The sequence below is a fragment of the Ahaetulla prasina genome, chromosome 14 (assembly GCF_028640845.1).
Source record: "Ahaetulla prasina isolate Xishuangbanna chromosome 14, ASM2864084v1, whole genome shotgun sequence".
NCBI classification, from domain to species: Eukaryota; Metazoa; Chordata; class Lepidosauria; order Squamata; family Colubridae; genus Ahaetulla; species Ahaetulla prasina.
The window spans coordinates 13,673,355-13,694,238 of record NC_080552.1 but is presented as its reverse complement, the minus strand read 5'-3'; the positions used below and the strand labels follow the sequence as shown (position 1 = coordinate 13,694,238).

The 20,884-nt window shown below is 45.5% G+C and overlaps 1 protein-coding gene across 4 annotated transcripts in view; it reads right to left on the bottom strand.

Annotated features, from left to right (window-relative positions):
• Nucleotides 1–3,122: 3,122 nt before the first annotated feature.
• NTN3 (netrin 3) overlaps nucleotides 3,123–20,884 on the bottom strand; it is a 149,559-nt gene continuing 131,797 nt past the window's right edge. For all 4 annotated transcript variants that reach the window (XM_058157491.1, XM_058157490.1, XM_058157492.1 and 1 more), the window contains 2 exons: nucleotides 7,459–7,533; nucleotides 3,123–3,617 (listed from right to left, as the gene is read on the bottom strand). In XM_058157491.1, the coding sequence (XP_058013474.1) occupies nucleotides 3,289–3,617; nucleotides 7,459–7,533 (404 nt within the window). In that variant the 3' untranslated portion in view covers nucleotides 3,123–3,288. The remainder of the gene's footprint in view (nucleotides 3,618–7,458; nucleotides 7,534–20,884) is intronic.

The following is a 20,884-nucleotide window of genomic DNA, read 5'->3' as shown; positions in this document are numbered from 1 at the left end:
TGCACGGGGACTCCTGGAAGGGGTGGAGCAGGGTGGGAGGGGCCAGGAGTGGGATTTGGGGGTTCTCCGAACTGCACAGAATCTTAGCTAGAGGTTCTCCCGAACCCCCTGCGAACCCCCAGCAGCCCACCCTTGACTCAGCTACCTGGGGAATTCTGGGAGTTGAAGTCCACACACCTTAGAGGTTGCCAAGTTTGAGAAACACTGAGATCGTGAAAGAAAGTTCAAGAGCTAGCGAGCTAAGGACACAGCAATTCTGGGATTCCTGCTTTCGCTTTTCACGAACCAAAGAAGGTACTCAATTTTCCCTCCCCAGAAACCTTTGGAGAACTTCTGTGTTACAGAAAACATGATAAGTTCCATTGGTAGGTGGATTTCCCTTGCCCTCCATCCCCAGCAGAGACCGTCAACAGTCGTACTTCAAATAGCATCACGAGCCAAGCTGCTGGTGCCACAGCAGATCTGTTTAAGGTGCCCCCAGGGCTCTTTCTTCTGTTGTTGGGTAATGGGTGTGTGAGTGTGTGTGTGAGGGCTGTCACCAACAAAGGCTTGCCAGAGTGTCTTTTTACTAGCACACTGTCTTCTACCCGTTGCAACCTGGTGCCAAACACTGTTGTGGTCCGCCAGCAGCTTGCGGAACTGGCAGTGGAGTCAGACAGTGAGGAGGCTGGGGAGGACAATGGGCCAGTCCTGGAGTCAGGGGAAGGCCCAGACATGGGTTCTGCATCAGAGGCAGAGATGGGGCCAGGGTCATCTGGAAGCGATGTGCGGACTCCAGAGCCTCCAGAGGCGGACAGCAGAGAGGCAGAGGAACAGGAGAAGCCTGTTCCTAGTGCACACATGCGAAGAGCTGCCAGAAGGCAAGAGCAGCTAAAGCAAAAAGGACAACTCGGTAGTAAGGCCAGGAGATGATTGGCCCCTTCCATAAGGCTTAAAAGAACAGCAAAGGCTCTTGTGCTCTTTGCAGGAAAGCAACATTGCTACATTTGTTTCTAGTCAGTGTCTCTTGTTTCTGAACTTCACGGGGATTTGCCAAGAAAAGCCTTTGGCAGGGTCCCAAAGAAGATAAAGGTTTGTGATAGGGCCGAAGGACTTTTTCTGAAGGACTTTGTTTTGGACTTAATTTGGACCAAGCTGGGAATGAAGTATTTCCCAGCTGTTATAATAAAATAGGGTTGTTTAAGACTGTGTCTTTTATGCCTAAGTGAGCCTAGGTCAGAACAGACACATCCGTTTTGGAATTAAAGAGCATTGGGACTGAAGCCTTGTTTGGAGAACCAGAGCTAAATCTTGGCCTTGCCAGGCAGAATCCATTCCTGATTAGCAGAAGCGTTATTCATTTTACGGCATAATTTAGAGCAGGACAAGTCAGAAGGCGGAGGGGAGTGCCATTTTGTCATAGCTACTGTTAAAGAGTTGGGAACCACGAAACGTCGTCCATTTTCTAGATTAGCCACAGAATTCTCCGCCTGTGCTTGAATACATTCTGGAATTTGGAAGAATCAGAGAGAATGGGGAGTAGTACAATTACTACTACTAGTAGTAATAGTAGTAAACAAGGACCAGTAGTAGACTAGAAGACAATGGTGGTGATAGACATAGCAGACAGCAACATCGGGCAGAAGGAATATGAGAAACCGAAGAAGTAGGAACCGAAGACGGAACTAGAGAGAGTTTGGCAAGTCAAGGCCAAAGTGGTCCTAGTGATGATAGGAGCACTGGATTCCTTAGCTGGGAGAGGAGCTCCAATAGATCCCAGGAACAACCTCAGAGCTTTTTTCCAGAAAAGCGCACAGCTAGGAAGAACTAAGTCACTGTGCAGAATCCTCCAACTTCCAGGCCTCCGGCGGAGGACCTGAGATTGAGAAAGACACAGATCTCGTTTAAGGGTGAGAAGGGAAATAGACAGATAGACAGATAGATTGACAGACAGACGGATAGACGGATAGACGGATAGATGGATGGATGGATGGATGGATGGATGGATGGATGGATGGAGGCAGTAGGTTCTGACCAGTTCTGGAGAACCGGTAGTGGAAATTTTGAGTAGTTCAGATAATCGGCAAATACCACCTCTGGCTGGCCCCACCCCCATCTATTCTCTGCTTCCCGAGTCCCAGCTGATTGGGAGGGAATGGGGAATTTGCAGTATCCTTCCCCTGGAGTGGGGTGGGAATGGAGATTTTACAGTACTCTTCCCCTGCCACACCCACCAAGCCATGCCATGCCCACCAAGCCACACCCACAGAACCAGTAGTAAAAAAAAATTGAATCCCACCACTGGATGGATGGATATGATAAAAGATAGGTAGATGATAGACAGACAGACAGAAAGATAGATAGATAGGTGATAGATGATAGCTAGAGATGATAAACAGACAGACACATAGTTAGATATAGATAAATAGATAGATGATAGATAGATATGATAGACTGCAGAATCAGAGAGATGGAGTAATCTATACAGTATCTATCTTTCTTTCTTTCTTTCTTTCTTTCTATCTATCTATCTATCTATCTATCTATCTATCTATCTATCTATCTATCTATCTATCTATCTATCTATCTATCTATCTATCTATCTATCTATCTATCGTATCTATCTTCCTGTTTTCCCCAGAATAAGACATTCCCTGATAATAAACCCAATTGGGCTTTTGAGTACATGGCAATAAGGCCAAGCACTTATTTCAGGGTTCAAAAAAATATAAGACAGGGTCTTATTTTTGGGGAAACACGGTATCTATCAATCTACAGTTTCTATCTATCTATCTATCTATCTATCTATCTATCTATCTATCTATCTATCTATCTATCTATCTATCTATCTATCTATCTATCGGACAGACAGACAGACAGACAGACACACGGAGGAGGAGGGAGTCATGCTGGCCCAGAGTTGATCTGAGCTTTCTTCTTCCATATTCCTTTAACGAACCGGTCCGGAAGACCTTTTCCTTCACTTTGCTCCTTGTTAAAGGTTTGTCCTTACCATGTTATTCTTAATAAACATTAAAACAAACAAACAAACAAACAAAAATCCCCAAAAACCTCCCTGTGCTCAAAGACACATCCCTCTCGCCCCCACCCCCCACCCCTCACCGTCCTCCCCCCCCCAAAAAAAGAACCTTTGTCAAAATATACACTATACAGAGGTGAATCCACCCATTCATAGGTTATGTATATATACAGAGTCTTTTGGAAGAGTCCACGGAGCGGAGCGCACGGGCAACCCACAGGCACAAGGGGGAAGGAGGTGTGCATATAACCGACGTGAGGTCGAACCAATCACGGTTTCAAACACTTCCCCCTTTTCTCCCGCCTCTGCAGTTTCCGGAGGCGCCGAGTCCAGGCGTCCCGCCATTGGATCACCAAGCTGTTCTTGTCGGCCATTAGTCCTGGCCGGTCGCTGGGGTTTTCACTGATCCCCATAACTAGGTACTTCTTGCTAATTTGGATCTTGGGGCATTTGCAAGCCAAGTCTTTCATGTGGATCCATAAGAAGTTATCGCCCCGCTTCACACGTTCGTCCCGACACTTGTAGACCGAGAGGATGTTGACGGTGAATTTGGCCCAGTTGGCGACCGTCTCCATGTCTAAGACGTTGACTTGGACAACTGAAGGGAGAAAGAGAAGTCAAGACAAATGGAAGGGTCAGGGTTCCAAGTAATACACCCAACGGGATCAAAACTCCAAGGCAGGCAGATTTGTTAGGCATGTCATATTGGCATGTCTGGGGAAATCCAACTCTAAACCCCCCTCGGGTTTCCCCCCCCAGTTAAAAGTAACATTTTCTTTCCCCTGTCCATACAATCCAACACATGGTCCAATCAGGTCACAGTCCAAGTATTAAAAAGATAAAAGGTTCCCCTCGCACATATGTGCTAGTCGTTCCCGACTCTAGGGGCCGGTGCTCATCTCCGTTTCAAAGCCGAAGAGCCAGTGCTGTCCGAAGACGTCTCCGTGATCATGTGGCCGGCATGACTCAATGCCAAAGGCACACGGAACGCTGTTCCCTTCCCACCAAAGGTGGTCCCTATGTTTTCTACTTGCATTTTTTATGTGCTTTCGAACTGCTAGGTTGGCAGAAGCTGGGACGAGTAACCTTTCGATGGACAAGCTCAGCGTCTTAGCCACTCAGCCACTGCATCCCTCTGTCCAAGGGTTAGTTGCAGTGGTGGGTTTCAACCGGTGTTATCACTGATTTGTGCACACTTTGCACACGCTTCGCTTTGTGCACACTTTGCACACGCTTCGCTTGCATGCACGCTGAACTTGCGCTTGGCGCAAGCGCATTTCATTTCAGAACAGCTGAGGCAGGACAATCCATTCAGCTGTGGCTATCAGCTGGGCTAAAAATGAACAAATATAGGTAGGTATAGCGCAGGGGCGGGCAGGAGGGCCCAGCTGACAGTCGGAGCGAACCGGTTCGCTCTCACCTTACCATCGCTGCTACCGGTTCGCCCGAACTGGAGAGAACCGGTAGCAACCCACCACTGGTTAGTTGGTCTCAAATCCCACCTCCTTGCACCTGGTGGGAAAGTCCTTGGTTCTCAGAGGAAAGAATTTTATTTTGGCTACAATCCCCCATCTCTACCTCCCGTCCTCCTGTTCCCACAGCTCGACTCATCTCCGCTGTGGCAGCCCTGAAGGTGCCAGGGAGAAAATGGCTTCAGGGCTGACAGTAAGGACATAGCAGCCCAAGGACGGGGAGAACGTGTTGGTTTCATGCTCAGGCTCTTTCCTTAGTCCAAGATTTATAAGCATGTGAGATTGTTAGCTAGGAGAAAGAGGCCAGGCTTGGTGCAAACGGTTTACAGGTAGTCCCCAACTTACAACTCAACCCAACAGTTCTGTTGCCAAGCGAAACATTTGTTTCATTTGGGAGTGAAGCAGTTGCAAATTCTGTCCCATTCTGCAACCTTTCTTGCCACAGTTGTTAAGTGAATCATCGCAGTTAAATTAGTAATGCGGTTGCTAAGTGAATCTGGCTTCCCCCATGGACTTTGCTTGTCAGAAGGTCTCAAAAGGGAAATCCCATGACCCCGGGAGACTGCAATGCCGTCATAAATAGAAGTCAGTTGCCAAGTCTCTGAATTTCGATCATGTAACCATGGGGATGCTGCAGCAGTCATTAAGTGTGAAAAATGGTCATAAGTCACTTTTTTCTATGCCATTGTAACTTGGGGCAGTCACTAAACGAAAGGATGTAAGTCAAGGACTGTCTGTACTAAGCTCAGCAAATTCTCAAGATGTTAGATTGCATCTCTCTCTTTCCTTCCCCCCTGTCTCCTTCTGTCTCTTTCTCTTTCTCTGTCTCTGTCTCTGTCTCTTTCTCTCTGTCTCTGTCTCTCTCTGTGTCTCTCTTTGTCTCTGTTTCTGTCTTTGTCTCTGTCTCTCTCTCCGTGTCTTTCTGTTTCTGTCTCTGTTTCTCCCCCCCCGTGTGTCTCTCTGTCTCTGTCTCTGTTTCTCTGTCTCTCTGTCCCTCTCTGTGTCTCTGTCTCTGTTTCTCTCTCTCTGTGTGTCTCTGTCTCTGTCTCTGTTTCTCTCTCTCTTTCTCCCCCCCCGTGTGTTTCTCTGTCTCTGTCTCTCTCTCTCTCTCTCTCTCTCTCTCTCTGTTTCTTTCTCTCTGTCTCTCTCTCTCTCTGTCTGTCTGTCTGTCTCTGTCCCTGTTTCTCTCTCTGTGTGTGTCTCTGTCTCTGTTACTCTCTCTCTTTCTCCCCTACCTGTGTGTCTCTCTGTCTCTGTCTCTGTCTCAGTTTCTCTGTCTCTCTGTCTCTGTCTCTCTCTGTGTTTCTTTCTCTCTCTGTTTCTTTCTCTCTGTGTCTCTGTCTCTGTTTCTCTCTCTCTGTGTGTCTCTGTATCTGTCTCTGTTTCTCTCTCTCTTTCTCCCCCACCCATGTGTCTCTCTGTCTCTGTTTCTCTGTCTCTCTGTCTCTCTCTCTGTGTGCATTTCTTTCTCTCTCTGTTTCTCTCTCTCTCTGTCTCTCTGTGTGTCTCTGTCTCTGTTTCTCTCTCTCTCTGTGTCTCTGTCTCTGTTTTTCTCTCTCTTTCTCTCCCATCCCTAATTTTAAAGAGCCCTTTGTCTTTCTCTCTCTCTTTTTAATCATGGATTTTTATACGTTTGCTTTATCCCACCAAACAACCTGGGATACGGGCAAACCTCAACCGAAGGAACGTTTCGATGGAATGAATGAATAATACCTGATTGCAATTATCTCCAAGGATAATTGTCCCTTTGTAGAAAAAAATATTCTGCCCTCCCCCCACCTCCTTCTTTCTGCTCTGCAGTTGCCACCAGGGCCCCTCTCGGCGGCCCTTGGATAACTATCGCGAATCCCGGTTCCCTTTCCACCTTGCCAAAAACATCTTTTCTCTTGGAACCAAAGGGCTCCTGGAGAAGATCAATCAAAAAACCTCAGCCTTTTTAGCCGTTCTCCTTTTCTCCTCCCCCTGCCCACTTTCTACTCAAGAGAGCAACTATGCTTATGTCTGGGTGATTAACAACCCACAGGCGGGATGCCCTGCGCCCCAACTCTGCAGACCTCCCATCCTATTCAAAATCTCCCTCTCCACCCCACACACCTTGCGGAAGAGAGAAAAATCTGCTTTTTAACATATTTGGCAGACAGAGAGGCTTTGGGGTGGAGAAAGGAAAAGGGCGCGCACAATGTTTTTGGAGATTTGAGAAGGATTTCTCTCCCCCCCCCACCCACTACCCCTCTTTCTTTCTAGTTCATTTCAAACTGGCCGAGATGGATGAGCATGGAGCTGGCCTGGTTTTTTTGGGGGGGATGGCAGGGCCACAAGCACGAGAGCTATGGGGAAATTGAATTTAAGCTTCGTGGAGGTGGTCAGAGTTCATTTAGAACAGCGGTTCTCAACCTGTGGGTCGGGACCCCGTTGGGGGTCAGATGACGATTTGCCAGGGGTCGCCTAAGACCATCGGAAATATGGGAAGTATACTTGCGAGTCGAAGAATCACGCTCCAACGGTTGACTCCACAAGCCAGCTGCAGGCTTTTCAAATCGCTAGCCGAATTCGGCTTCAGGCGCGATGAATTAAAAAAGAGAGAAATCTTTGCTCTGATGTCTCCCTCTCAAGCCAGCTGCAATCACTCCCAATCGCTAGCCTAATCTGGCTTCAGGCGCTATAAACTTAATAGGGGAGGAGTCTCCACTTTAATGCCTCTGTCCTCAAGGCAATCGCAAGCAGTTCAGGTCGCTAGCCAATACGGCTTCAGGCACGATAAATTCAAAACGAAAATAATTTTATGTTTGGGGTCACCACATCGTGGGGAATTGTATTAAAGGGGTCGCCACATCGTGGGGAATTGTATTAAAGGGGTCGCAGCACTATAAGGGTTGAGAACCACCGATTTAGAAGATCTTGACTCCTACTGATCTATGTTCTATGTTCTGTCCCTTCTGCTCCGGTGAAAAAAGAGCACGTTCTTACCATAATCTTTCTTGCAGTACTTTTTCATGTTGATTTTGTAATTGCCCTTGGCTGGCTTGCAGTAGGAGTCACAATCTGTGGGGAGAAGAACGCAGGACATGAGCAGGACAACAACTAGAAAGCAGGAAAAGAAGTTGCAACACACCACCACCAACAACAACCTTTGCAGGACGCCTGCCTGAGTCAAAGGACTCATGCTAGATATACAAACTAGATATACAAACTGAGTGGACATGACCTTGTACATGACCCTCACTCTGTCAAGGACCTTGGAGTAGATCATATCAAATGATCTAAGTGCCAAAGCCCACTGTAACAACATCGCCAAAAAGGCATTAAGGGTTGTAAGCCTAATCTTGCGTAGCTTCTTCTCCGGTAATATTACACTACTAACCAGAGCATACAAAACATTTGCTAGACCAATTCTTGAATACAGCTCATCTGTCTGGAACCCGCACTGCATATCGGACATTAATACAATCGAACGTGTCCAGAAATATTTCACAAGAAAAGTCCTCCACTCTTCCGCTTGCAACAAAATACCTTATGCCACCAGACTTGAAATTTTGGGCTTAGAAAATTTATCTTAGTTTCTTTTACTTGTGGGAAGAACGTCTTAAGAGCGGTCACCAGGAGATGGCAAGTGAAGATAGAGAGAAAGCTTCAAGAGGCACAAAGGATTGATAGAACAATAGATGGTAGATGTTGTGTATTGGCTGACTAGTGGTTACTCTAGAGAGGAGGAAGAAAAACCATTACAAATTAAGGAAAAGCTGATTTCAGCTTTCACGTATCAGTTGCAATGAGTTGGGCAGCCTGATGGGATCAAGTATTAAGACCTTAATACAATTGAACATGTCCGCTCGCAACAACATACCTTATGTCACCAGACTCCAAATTGTGGGCTTAGGAAATTTAGAACTACGCTGCTTTCGGTATAACCTAAGCATAGCTCATAAAATCATCTGCTACAATGTCCTACCTGTCAATGACTACTTCATCTTCAACCACAACAATACACAAGCACACAATAGATACAAACTTAAGGTAAACCGCACCAAATTCAATTGCGGAAAATACGACTTCAGCAACAGAGTGGTCAATGCCTGGAATGCACTACCTGACTCTGTGGTTTCATCCCAAAATCCCCAAAAGTTTAACCTTAGACTGGTTAACCTTAGATAGCTGTAGCAGCCATAGTAGGAAATTCTGTCAGTGTAAAAACAAACAAACTTTATTTGAACAGCTGAGAATTACTTCATTCCCAGCGTAGTTCAACTAAATTAAAACAAATGCCTCCCAACACAAATTCCTCCGTTCTATTGCAAACCTTGGTCCAATTAGGCAAACTGCCAAAGGCCTTTCTTGGCAAACGTCCAGAAGTCACAGATACAAAAATAAATACAAGATGTAGACGAAGAAGAAGACGAAGCTACCAACGTTGTTTTCCGGCAAAGCCCAAACGCTGTTGCTGGTCTGTTTTAAGCCTTATGGGAGGGGCCAATCATCTCTTGGCCTTACTCCCTAGTCGTCCTCTTTGCTTGAGCTGCTCTTGCCTTCTGGCAGCTCTTCTCATGCGTGCATTAGGAACAGGCTCCTCCTGTTCCTCTGCCTCACTACTATCAGCCTCTGGAGGCTCCGAAGTCTGCACCTCACTCCCCGATGGCCCTGGCTTCACTTCAGCCTCATCGCTGTCCGACTCCAGTGCCAGCTCCGCAGGGTGCTGGCAGACCACAACAATAGCTTAAAATGGATCTATACTAGTCTCCCATTATTTCTTTGTCGGTAAATATAAATTTAACACAAAATAGTTTGTCATGAAAGCGACCGCCTGCGAAGGCCCCTGGACTGGGACTGAAAGGCGAAAACGGAAGCAGTATGTTCCTTCCCATATTTGGGTACACCAGGTTGCCCTGATAGAAAAAAACACTTGGCTTTAACCTTGCTTAATTTTTTTTATGTATGGCGGTTTCCTGTGTTGTGCCTCCATTTGTCCATAAAATGGGCTACTCTGTGTTCAGCGTATGGTGGGAAAACAATTCTCCCTGTCCAGTTGGTCTCTCTCCCCCCACCCGAAGCTTAAATGAGACATCTTTTCTTTTTCTTTCCTTGAGAGTTACAAAAATGTTTGGCCGGCTGCAGCTCGGCCTGGCACTGGATTGTCTCAAAAGGAGATGGAAAAGGAGGCAGTAAGGCAAGGACGGACAACTGCTGAGCCTTCCAAAAAGGCATTTGGGACATTGAAGTAAAGTTCATCAAGCTACGGAACTCTGGATCCGTGCCTGAGGGTCTAATGCATGGCTGGATCCGTGCCTGAGGGTCTTCGCATGGCTTGAGCCCAAAAGTTGCAGGGAAAACGGACTTGGGTAATAGATTGTACGATGAATGGAATGGAATGGAATGGAATAGAATAGAATAGAATAGAATAGAATAGAATAGAATAGAATAGAATAGAATAGAATAACAGAGTTGGAAGAGCCCTTGGAGGTCTTCTAGTCCAACCCCCTGCTTAGGCAGGAAGCCAGTGGTGGGATTCAAATAATTTAACAACCGGTTCTCTGCCCTAATGACCAGCTGGATTGGTCGTGGCCATGGTGGGCGTGGCCAGCGGGTGTGACAGGCAGCATTCTGCCTCCTGTACCCCCCCGGGAGCAAAAACCGGCCGCGAGGTTCCCGCACCTTCTCATGCCCCATTTTGGGCCTAGTAGATGTCCCTGCAGCCTCCTGGAAGCAAAAACGGGCTGCGGAGGGGCCAAGCCATACCCCCACACTCCATTTTGGGCCTAGTAGGCCCCCTGGAAGCCTCCTGGGAGCAAAAACAGGCAGTGGTGGGGGGGGACTACTCCTGGAATGGGTAGGGCCAGCCAGCAATTTAACAACCAGTTCAGCTGAAGTGGTGAGAACCGGTTGAATCCTACCACTGCAGGAAGCCCTATACCCATGATGGCGAACCTATGGCACAGGTGCTACCGGTGGCATACAGAGCCATATTGGTGGGCACGTGAGAGTTGCCCTAAGCTCAGCTCCAGTGAGAATGTGCATGCCGGCCAGCTGATTTTCGGGACTTCCGGACCCACCGGAAGTCGGGAAATAGGCTGTTTCCAGTCTCCAGAGGGCCTCTGGGGGATGCGGAAGGCCATTTTTGCCCTCCCCAGGCTCCTAGAAAGGCTCTGCAGACTGGGGAGGGTGAAAAATGGACCTACCGGGCCCACCGGGCCATCGTGTGCCAAAAACGGGGGTCGCATGGGGGAGTTGAGCACGCATGCGTGGGTGCTTTGAATTATGGGTGTGGGCACGTGTGCGTGCAACTCCTCTGCACTCCGCCCACTTTTGGCACGCAACGGCAAAAAGGTTAACTATCACTGTCCTATACCATTTCAGACCAATGGTTATCCAATCTCTTCTTAAAAACTTCCAGTGTTGGAGCATTCACAACTTCTGGAGAGAACTGGGAACGTCTAACTAAACAAAGGGAAGCACTGGGGGCGACGGACATCCTAGAGTCTTCCAATATTTGAGGGGCTGTTACAGAGAAGAGGGGATTGTCTTATTCTTCAAAGCCTCTAAGGCAGTGGTTCTCAACCTTTATAATGCTGCGACCCCTTTAATACAATTCCCCACAATGTGGCGACCCCAACCGTAAAATTATTTTCATATTGAATTTATCGCCATGTTGAAGCCGTATCGGCTAGCGATCTGAACTGCTTGCGATTGCCTTGAGGATGGAGGCATTAAAGCGGAGACTCCTCCCCTATTAAGTTTATGGCGCCTGAAGCCAGATTAGGCTAGCGATTGGGAGTGATTGCAGCTGGCTTGAGAGGGAGACATCAGAGCAAAGTTTTCTCTCTTTTTTAATTCATCGCGCCTGAAGCCGAATTCGGCTAGCGATTTGAAGAGCCTGCAGCTGGCTTGTGGAGTCAACCATCGGAGCGCGATTCTTCGACTCGCAAGTATACTTCCCATATTTCCGATGGTCTTAGGCAACCCCTGGCAAATTGTCATTCGACCCCCAACGGGGTCCCGACCCACAGGTTGAGAACCGCTGCCCTAAGGCCACGACGAGAAGTAACAGGGGGAAGCTTGCTGAAGAGAGACCCAACGTAGAACTAAGGTGAAAATGTTTGAGAGCGAGAACAATTCATCCGTAGAAGAGAAGTTGTGGGTGCTCCATCACGGGAGGTTTTCAAGAACAGACTGGACAGCTGTTTCTCTTACATGTGACTGATATGCCACTCTCTGAGCAGTTTACAATGGAGGAAGAGGGCTTGAGATGCGAGAGAAAAGCCCAACAAAACCTCTTCAGCAGAGCCACCTCAAAAAAGGAGAAAGGCAAATAAAATAAAATAAAATCTCAGAAAGAAAAGTGAACCCAGCTGGGATTTGGCTGTTTTTCTCCTTTCCACCCAGCTCTCTTTTTTAGCCTGGCTTTTCTGGTCCTTGGGCCAAATTTCTGCTTGCTAAAACAACTCAGGGCGGCACTAATTCAGTCCAAGAGGGAACTCCAAATGCGAAGGAATGTAACACAGTCAGTCCTCTCTGCCCCCATCCAACCTCTAATGCCTTGTTCACATTGGCCTTCGTGTTGTTGGTTACCCGTTTGATGCGGTTAAAGCGGCTGAGCCAAAATTCAGCAACCTTTATGTGGCTGGATCCCTCTCTTCCCTAACTCCTCCATTCCATAAATCAATGTCGGATGGAAGCGGCCAAAAATCTGAGTTCCCGTCCAGCCGTTACCATGCTTTTGAGATTTTGAGCAACCTGACAGAAGGCGAGAAAGAGGCAAAATGCCAAGGCAAAATGTAGCCTGTAAGATCTCAAATCTTGTGGTTTCTCTTGTATGACACACTTAAAGAACTGGAGCTGTACACAGGCCACAAGCCGCAAGTGTTGTACGCATGCCACAAGAACTAGGGGCTGTACACATGTCAATGTTCACACCAGAGGTGGGTTTCAGCAGGTTCTGACCAGTTCTGGAGAACCAGTAGTGGAAATTTTGAGTAGTTCGGAGAACTGGTAGTAAAAATTTTGACTGGCCCATTCCCCCATTTATTCTCTGCCTCTCGAGTCCCAGCTGATTGGGAGATTTTACAGTATCCTTCCCCTGGAATGGGGTGGGAATGGAGATTTTACAGTATCCTTCCCCTGGAGTGGGGTGGGAATGGAGATTTTGCAGTATCCTTTCCCTGGAGTAGGTGGGAATGGAGATTTTACAGTATCCTTCCCCTTGAGTGGGGAGGGAATGGAGATTTTGCAGTATCCTTCCTCTGCTATGCCCACCAAGCCATGCCCACCAAGCCACATCCACAGAACCGGTAGTAAAAAATTTTTGAAAGCCACCACTGGTTCACACATACCATAATTAGTTGGTTGGGATTTTTGAGGGGTGGGGGGGAAGAAGAAGGTCTATTTCAGTTATTGAGGTTCAGTGTATTGCAGGACCCCAGATAATGAGTTAAAACATTAAACCGAGTTAATGGGTTATATAGTCAGCTTGGGCATAGAATTGTTTGCAGAGACCATTTGCATGAAATGAAATGGAAGGAAACCCACGTTTCGGTCAATGACTTGCAAGATTTGAAAATACGCAACACGAAAGTAGAATCAAATGGGTGAAATAAAGTTTCCTTACAAGGAGTCTCGATAATAAAAATGTCACATATGCTACTGTTACAATACGTTAGGCATGACCCTCTTTCCAATTTTACATTCCATGGTCTTTTATTATGAGATGCCTTGTCTTTCAAGAGCTGTCCAAAAAAAAATGGCAGCCATAATGGTGCAATCTATTCTGAGGTGGGAGCTTTGATCATACAGCCATGGATGCCATCTTGTTTTTTTACCATACCATCAGATGTCCAAGTCAGCAGACCCCCAAGAGGGGTTGAAATTCCGATTGCCTTATGTGGTGGAATGTAGTCTGGATTCCCAAGCATGGAAGGACTGATTGTCAAGAGACAGCAAAATTTAGATGGTTTAGTTGGGAGGAAGGGGGCCAGAGTCTCTAGAGCAGGGGTCACCAATTTTTTGGACCTCAGGGACCACTAAATTCATAATTTTAAATCCCATGGACCACTAATATGATCTGCCTAATGACTGGTTGGGTGGGTGGGGCTAGGTGGTCATGTGACTGGGTGGGTGTGGCCAACGCTTTGTCTTGTGTTCAGAAGCCTGATTGGGCTTATTATCAGGGGATGTCTTATTTGGGGGGAAACTGGGTAGGTAGGTAGATAGATAGATAGATAGATAGATAGATAGATAGATAGATAGATAGATAGACAGAAAGAAAAATAGATAGATAGATAGATAGATAGATAGATAGACAGAAAGAAAAATAGATAGATAGATAGATAGACAGATAGATAGACAGATAGATAGACAGATAAATAGATAGATAAGATAGATAGATAGATACTGTAGATAGATAGATACTGTAGATGACAGAGATAGATAGATAGATAGATAGATAGATAGATAGATAGATAGATAGATAGACAGACAGATAAATAGATAGATAGATAGATAGATAGATAGATAGATAGATAGATAGATAGATAGATAGATAGATAGATAGATAGATGGATGGATGGATGGATGGATGGATGGATGGATGGATGGATGGATGGAAAGAAAGATACTGTAGCTAGCTAGCTAGCTAGCTAGATACCATGTTTTCCTGAAAATAAGACCCTGACTTATATATTTTTTGAACCCTGAAATAAGCGCTTGGCCTTATTGCCATGCGCTCAAAAGCCCGATTGGGCTTATTATCAGGGGGTGACTTATTTGGGGGAAACAGGGTAGTACTCATTGCTATGCTTCTTGACTGGATTAACCTGTTGTCTTGTGATACCTGGAACTCTCTTGCCTATTTTTCAATCTGTCTGCATTTTGCAGAGTTTCCTTTACAGATTCAAAGAAGCCCTCACAAATATTGCACAGACTTGGTTGCCTCCTTTTTGGAGGAGTCAACAGTTGCCACCCAACCAGTGGTGGCATTCACCCGGTTTGGACCAATTTGGACGCACCAGTAGTGGTGACGGGAGGTCCGCCCACCCGCCCCAGCATAATACCGTCCTATTTAGCCACGTTTTCGAGGCCGGGCACGTGCACGGAAGGCACATACGTGAGCAAAGTGCATGCATGGAAGGCCGGGCAGGTTCGCGGAAGTGCATTTGCAAAAGGCCAGGCACGCGCATAGAAGGCGCGCGGGCTGCAAACCAGTGGTAAGAATATGTGAAACTCACCTCTGTACCCAACCAGGAAAGAAAAAGAGGAAAACTGGGTTTCTCTGTTGCGGTGTGAGAATGGGAAGGGGAAGAAGAGAGGCAGAGGAGACAGGCCAGCGACCCACCCTACCAAAATGGGCATTTTGCAAGAGAAAACCAAGGGAGTGACGCATTTCACTTTCAGCCCTTGCTGGAAAAGGTCTCCTCTCGGTCTCCTCTGCTACGTCACTGACAAATGAGCTGACACGCTTTCGCGACCGCCTTGTGCCCCAGACTAGCTGGCAAGAGTCTTCACTGCATAAATAAAACCTTAATGGATATCATAAGGGGAGCCGGGTGCCCAGCGAAGACGACATTCTGTTCTCCGGAGTCTCTGTTTAGCTAGGACGGGTTGCTTTTCTTTTTCGGTTCTGACTATATTTGGAGCTCCCGAGCTCCTTGCTTAGTCTAACTCTGCAGGACAAGAGAAAGGGGAGGGAAGATACGGCAAGCCAAGACACCCAGAAAGAGAAACCATTTCTCAAGAGTTTAGTCGTCTGGAGTCCGAAGCCACAAAAGGTATCAATGTTAATTTTGGGAGGTGGGAGTTCTCGTCTGCTCGACTGTGTTCCCCTGAGGTTTTAACAGCAGGCCCGGTGCCTAAAATATCTTCGGGGTCTTTACCAGTTGATACAGATATCCCAAGGGACGCGGTGGCTCGGTGGCTAAGACGCTGAGCTTGTCGATCGAAAGGTCAGCAGTTTGGCGGTTCGAGTCCCTAGCGCCGCGTCACAGGGTGAGCTCCCGCTGCTTGTCCCAGCTTCTGCCAACCTAGCAGTTCGAAAGCACGTTAAAAAAAAGGCAAGTAGAAAAATAGGGACCACCTTTGGTGGGAAGGAAACAGCGTTCCATGTGCCTTTGGCATTGAGTCATGTTGGCTACATGACCACGGAGACATCTTCGGACAGCGCTGGCTCTTCGGCTTTGAAATGGAGATGAGCACTGCCCCCTAGAGTCAGGAACGACTAGCACATATGTGCATGGGGAACTTTTTCATTTACCTTTTATAGATAACCCTCGACTTACAGATACAATTGCGGTAAGGTTTTCAGAAAGGGTTTGCCATTGCCTCTTTCCCAGGGCTCAGAGAAAGTGAATGGCTTAAGTTCACGTGGCTATGATATCCATTCTGTTTTGCTCGCCAGCTGGAGAGAAACTTTGCAAAAATCTTTGCAAAGCTCTCCTAACTAGCTTAGCATCAGTGGGTCCGAACATCCTTGTAATGGATGATGGGCAATCCTTGTAGTTCCAGATTGTGGGAAAGGATCTTCTCAACTTTGTGGAATCAGTGTTCCGATCTGGTCATTTACTTAGTGAAATAAGTTTGGGGTTTTTTTTTCCCTTCCAAATTTGCAAAGTAGCCATTCTAAAAAATTTAGTAAACAAAAAACAAAAGCGCAAAGCTTCAGGCCGGACAGAGGGATGATCTGAAGAGCGCAAGAGAGGAATCTGAGAAAATTCAGGCCCTCATTATTGGAAGGGTTCTTTTAAAAATGAAAAATGGCCCTGCTCCCAATTGCCAGAAAAACTTTACAACCATAAATTTACATTTCTGTTTGCCTAATTGTTATTATATAAGTGTCACAAGATGTAAACTCATCTGCTCGGTTAGCAAAACATGGTCTTAGTGTGCGTCTGTAGGGGTCAAGATTTAGGCAACTGGTGGTAATGGCTTTTAGAGGGGGGAAAAATGCTTTATATGGAATGGAAATTATTACAAAGATTCTTTAGAAAAATTATAAAGTCCATTTCCCCAAAAGTTTACACCACGGCTTTTCTTGCCCTACCAATGTACTGCTCTGCATTGCTTTCTCATTCTGATCTTTCTATCAAATAATCAAGTGTTAATACAACTTTATAAGGCCTGGGTAAAACCACACTTGGAATACAGCACCCAATTTTGGTCACCGCAATATAAAAAAAGATGTTGAGGCTCTAGAAAGAGTGCAGAGAAGAGCAACAAAGATGGTTAGGGGGGCTGGACAATAAAGCATATGAAGAATGGTTGCAGGAATTGGATATGTCTAGTCTAGTGAAAAAAAGGACCAGAGGATGACATGATAGCAACGTTCCAATATCTGAGGGGCTACCACAAAGAAGAGGGAGTCAAGCTATTCTCCAAAGCACCTGAAGGCAGGACAAGGAGCAATGAATGCAATCTTATCAAAGAGAGAACTAGTTTAGAATCAGGGGGAAATTTCCTGGGAGTGAGAACAATTAATCAATGAAACAGCTTGCCTCCAGAAGTTGTGGGTACTCCAACACTGGAGGTTTTTAAGAAGACAACAATTTGTCTGAAATGGTATAGGGTTGTCTACTTGAGTAGGGGGTTGGACTAGATGACCTCCAAGGTATATGTGGTACCTTGCTCAATAGTAGTACCTGTGAGAGGGATCTTGGAGTCCTAGTGGATAACCATTTAGATATGAGCCAGCAGTGTGCAGCAGCTGTTAAAAAAGCCAACACAGTTCTGGGCTGCATAAACAGAGGGATAGAATCAAGATCACGTGAAGTGTTAGTGCCACTTTATAATGCCTTGGTAAGGCTGCACTTGGAATATTGCATTTAGTTTTGGTCACCACAATGTAAAAAAGATGTTGAGACTCTAGAAAGAGTGCAGAGAAGAGCAACAAAGATGATTAGGGGACTGGAGGATAAAACATATGAAGAACGGTTGCAGGAACTGGGTATGTCTAGTTTAACGAAAAAAAGGACTAGGGGAGACATGATAGCTGTGTTCCAATATCTTAGGGGCTGCCACAAAGAAGAGGGAGTCGGGCTGTTCACCAAAGCACCTGAGGGTAGAACAAGAAGCAATGGGTGGAAACTGATCAAAGAAAGAAGCAACTTAGAACTAAGGAGAAATTTCCTGACAGTTAGAACAATTAATAAGTGGAACGACTTGCCTGCAGAAGTTGTGAATGCTCCAACACTGGAAATTTTTAAGAAAATGTTGGATAACCATCTGACTGAGATGGTGTAGGGTTTCCTGCCTGGGCAGGGGGTTGGACTAGAAGGCCTCCAAGGTCCCTTCCAACTCTGATATTATGTTATGTTATGTTATGTCCCTTCCAACTCTGTTATTCTATTATTCTGTTTATCAACTCCTGAGTTTCTCAAGAGCATCTGAGAGACACTGTCTCACTCTTCAGCAGCTCATTTTGCCTCTCAGGAACTGTTGTTCCCACATCTTTCCTTCCTTGCAACCTCTGGGAAGTGTTTTAAGAAGACACGATGGCCACAGAGGTCACGCCCATTGCATCACAGAAAAAAGGATGAATAAGTGTTGTAAGGAGATGTAAGGTCCCAGGAGAGGAACATGCGAGATTTGTTAAAAAGTCAATAAGAGTCAAAATACTAAAAAGGGCAAGAGATGATGGATAGATAACAGAATACTTCTTAATACGGGATTTGTTTTACTAATGGTTAGAAAATAGAAGTAGAAATTAGAAATTGGGAAAATACCACTAGGTATACTGCTACATGATACATTACATTATTATTACCATGTATATGTAAATACCGCATAGGGATGCGGTAACTCAGTGGCTAAGATTCAATCAAAAGGTTTGAATCCCTAGTGCTACATAACGGGGTGAGCTCCTGTTCCTTGTCCCAGCTTCTGCCAACCTAGCAGTTCGAAAGCATGTAAAAAAAAAGGCAAGTAGAAAAATAGGGACCACCTTTGGTGGGAAGGGAACAGCGTTCCGTGCGCCTTTGGCATTGAGTCATGCCGGCCACATGACTATGGAGATGTCTTCAGACAGTGCTGGCTCTTTGGCTTTGAAACGGAGATGAGCACCCGCCCTCTAGAGTCGGGAACGACTAGCACATATTTGCGAGGGGAACCTTTACCTTTATACGTAAATATCAGAAGTTGAAAGATTATTACTATGTATGCATAAATCAGGGGTGAAATCCACTTACCTTCCCTACCGGTTCGGAAGTGCATGCGCCTTCTGCGCATGCGCAGAGGGTAAAAAACAGGTTACTTCCTGGTTAAATCCAGGAAGTAATGACAACCGGGTGGGTGGGCGGAGCCTTGCGCTGCCGTCGCTACTGGTTCTCCGAACCACCTGCCGTCGCTACTGGTTCTCCGAACCACCTGCCGTCGCTACTGGTTCGGCCGAACCAGTCTGAACCAGTAGCATTTTATTCCTGGTGTAAATAGTATCATCATCATCATTATTATGTCTAAAGTAAATTGACCTGGATAATACACCGTTTACCAAGCAGCTATGGATGTTAAAGGAAAAAGATTAAAATTAAAATTAAGAAAAAAAGATGAGCCGTCTTGTCTCTTGTTCAGTAGCGCCATCGCTACCCACCCCTTGACTATGCTTACTGTACAAAAGCCGGCAATTGATATCCTGATCCTTTTAAGGAAAGCTTTTATAGTTTGTTCACTAGAGCTGACAATATTTTTCAGGATCTGTTGAGTTGTTGCTTTAGTCTCATCGTCGGGATATGTTTTATGGCTCTGTTTATTAATGTGGTATATATATTTTATGTTACTGGATTGTAATAAGCTTCTGGCTGGGGACCAGGGTATAAATATACAAAATTTGTGCAAGGGGGTCCTAATATGGATGGATATTTGTTGTACTTGTGGGCTCCCTTGAAGTGAAGGGTTGTTTTCCCAGCCCATAAGGAGCCCGTTTGGTTTAGTAGTTAAAGCACCAGGCTAGAAAGCCAGAGGCTGTGAGTTCAAGTCTCGTCTTAGCTGTGAAAGCCAGTTGGGTGACTTTGGGCCAACCCCTGTCTCTCTCTCTCTCTCTCTCCCCAACCCACCTCACAGGATTGTTTTTGTGGGGGAAAATACAAGGAAAAAAGTTGGATATGTTGTTTGCTGCCTTGAAGTTGTTTGTAAAAATAATAAAGGCGGGATATAGTCAATCAAACAAAGAAATGCATACATGATACATATATACACAACACACATATATACACATACATACTGTATACACTCACCCACACACCACACATAATGGTTTCCCTCGGGGTTTTTTGCAAACAATTTTGCCCCTGTTCTAATTAAACAGAAAACAGCACAGAAAGCAATAGCCCTTAGACTTATATACCGCTTCATAATGCTTTTACAGCCCGCCTACAGAGTCCGCCTATTTGCCCCCAACAATCTGGCCCCTCATTTTACCGACCTCAGAAGAATGAAAGGCTGGTTCAGAAGGAAGGAATAATAATAATAATAATAATAATAATAATAATAATAATAATAATAATAATAATAATAATAATAATAATAATAATAATAATAATTTAATTTGTATACCGCCCTTCTCCCGAAGGACTTAGGGCGGTGAACAGGCAGATAAAATATAAATACACACAATAATTAAAAATTTATTCCTTAATAAAGGAAGGAAGGAAGGAAGGAAGGAAGGAAGGAAGGAAGGAAGGAAGGAGAAAAGGAAGAGCAATAGCACTTAAGACTTATATACTACTTCACAGTGCTTTTACAACCTTCTCTAAGTGGTTTACAGAGTCAGCCTCTTGCCCCCAACAATCTGGGCTCTCCTTTTACCGACCTTAGAAGGACAGAAGGCTGAGTCAACCTTGAGCCTGGTGAGATTTGAACTGCCAAATTGCAGACGATCGGCAGTCAGCAGAATTAGCCTGCAATACTGCATTCTAACCACTGCGCCACCGTGGCTCAATGCACCTCTCAATGATATTGGCCACTGCACGTAGGGATCTTCTTAAGTTTAGGCATCAAGCATCAAATGCTGGCCAACGTATCAGGTAAGGTGATGAAGCTGGAGTTCCATATGGAGCTGCTGAACAATGTATATAGACTTTTCAAATATGTACAGCAGGGACATTTGCAAGAGGAAAATAAAGAAAAAATGTGAAGATGACTAGATTGGAGACCATGCAGTCAACACCATGATTTTTGGCTATTTCTGAAGAGGTCCATAAATCAACAGATTGGGTTGCTCTGATTTTTGGGATATTAGAAACTGGATTTCCTGGGTCATGGCATTAGCCATAGAGAGACTAGTAAAAACTACTCAATTGATTTTTTTTTAAAAAAAATCACAACCTCTATATTTCCTAGCGAAGGGATGGAGGGAGGAAAGCAGAAAGAGGGAGAACAAGAAAGAGAAAAAGAGAGGGAAGAAAGGAAGGAAATAAAAAAGAAA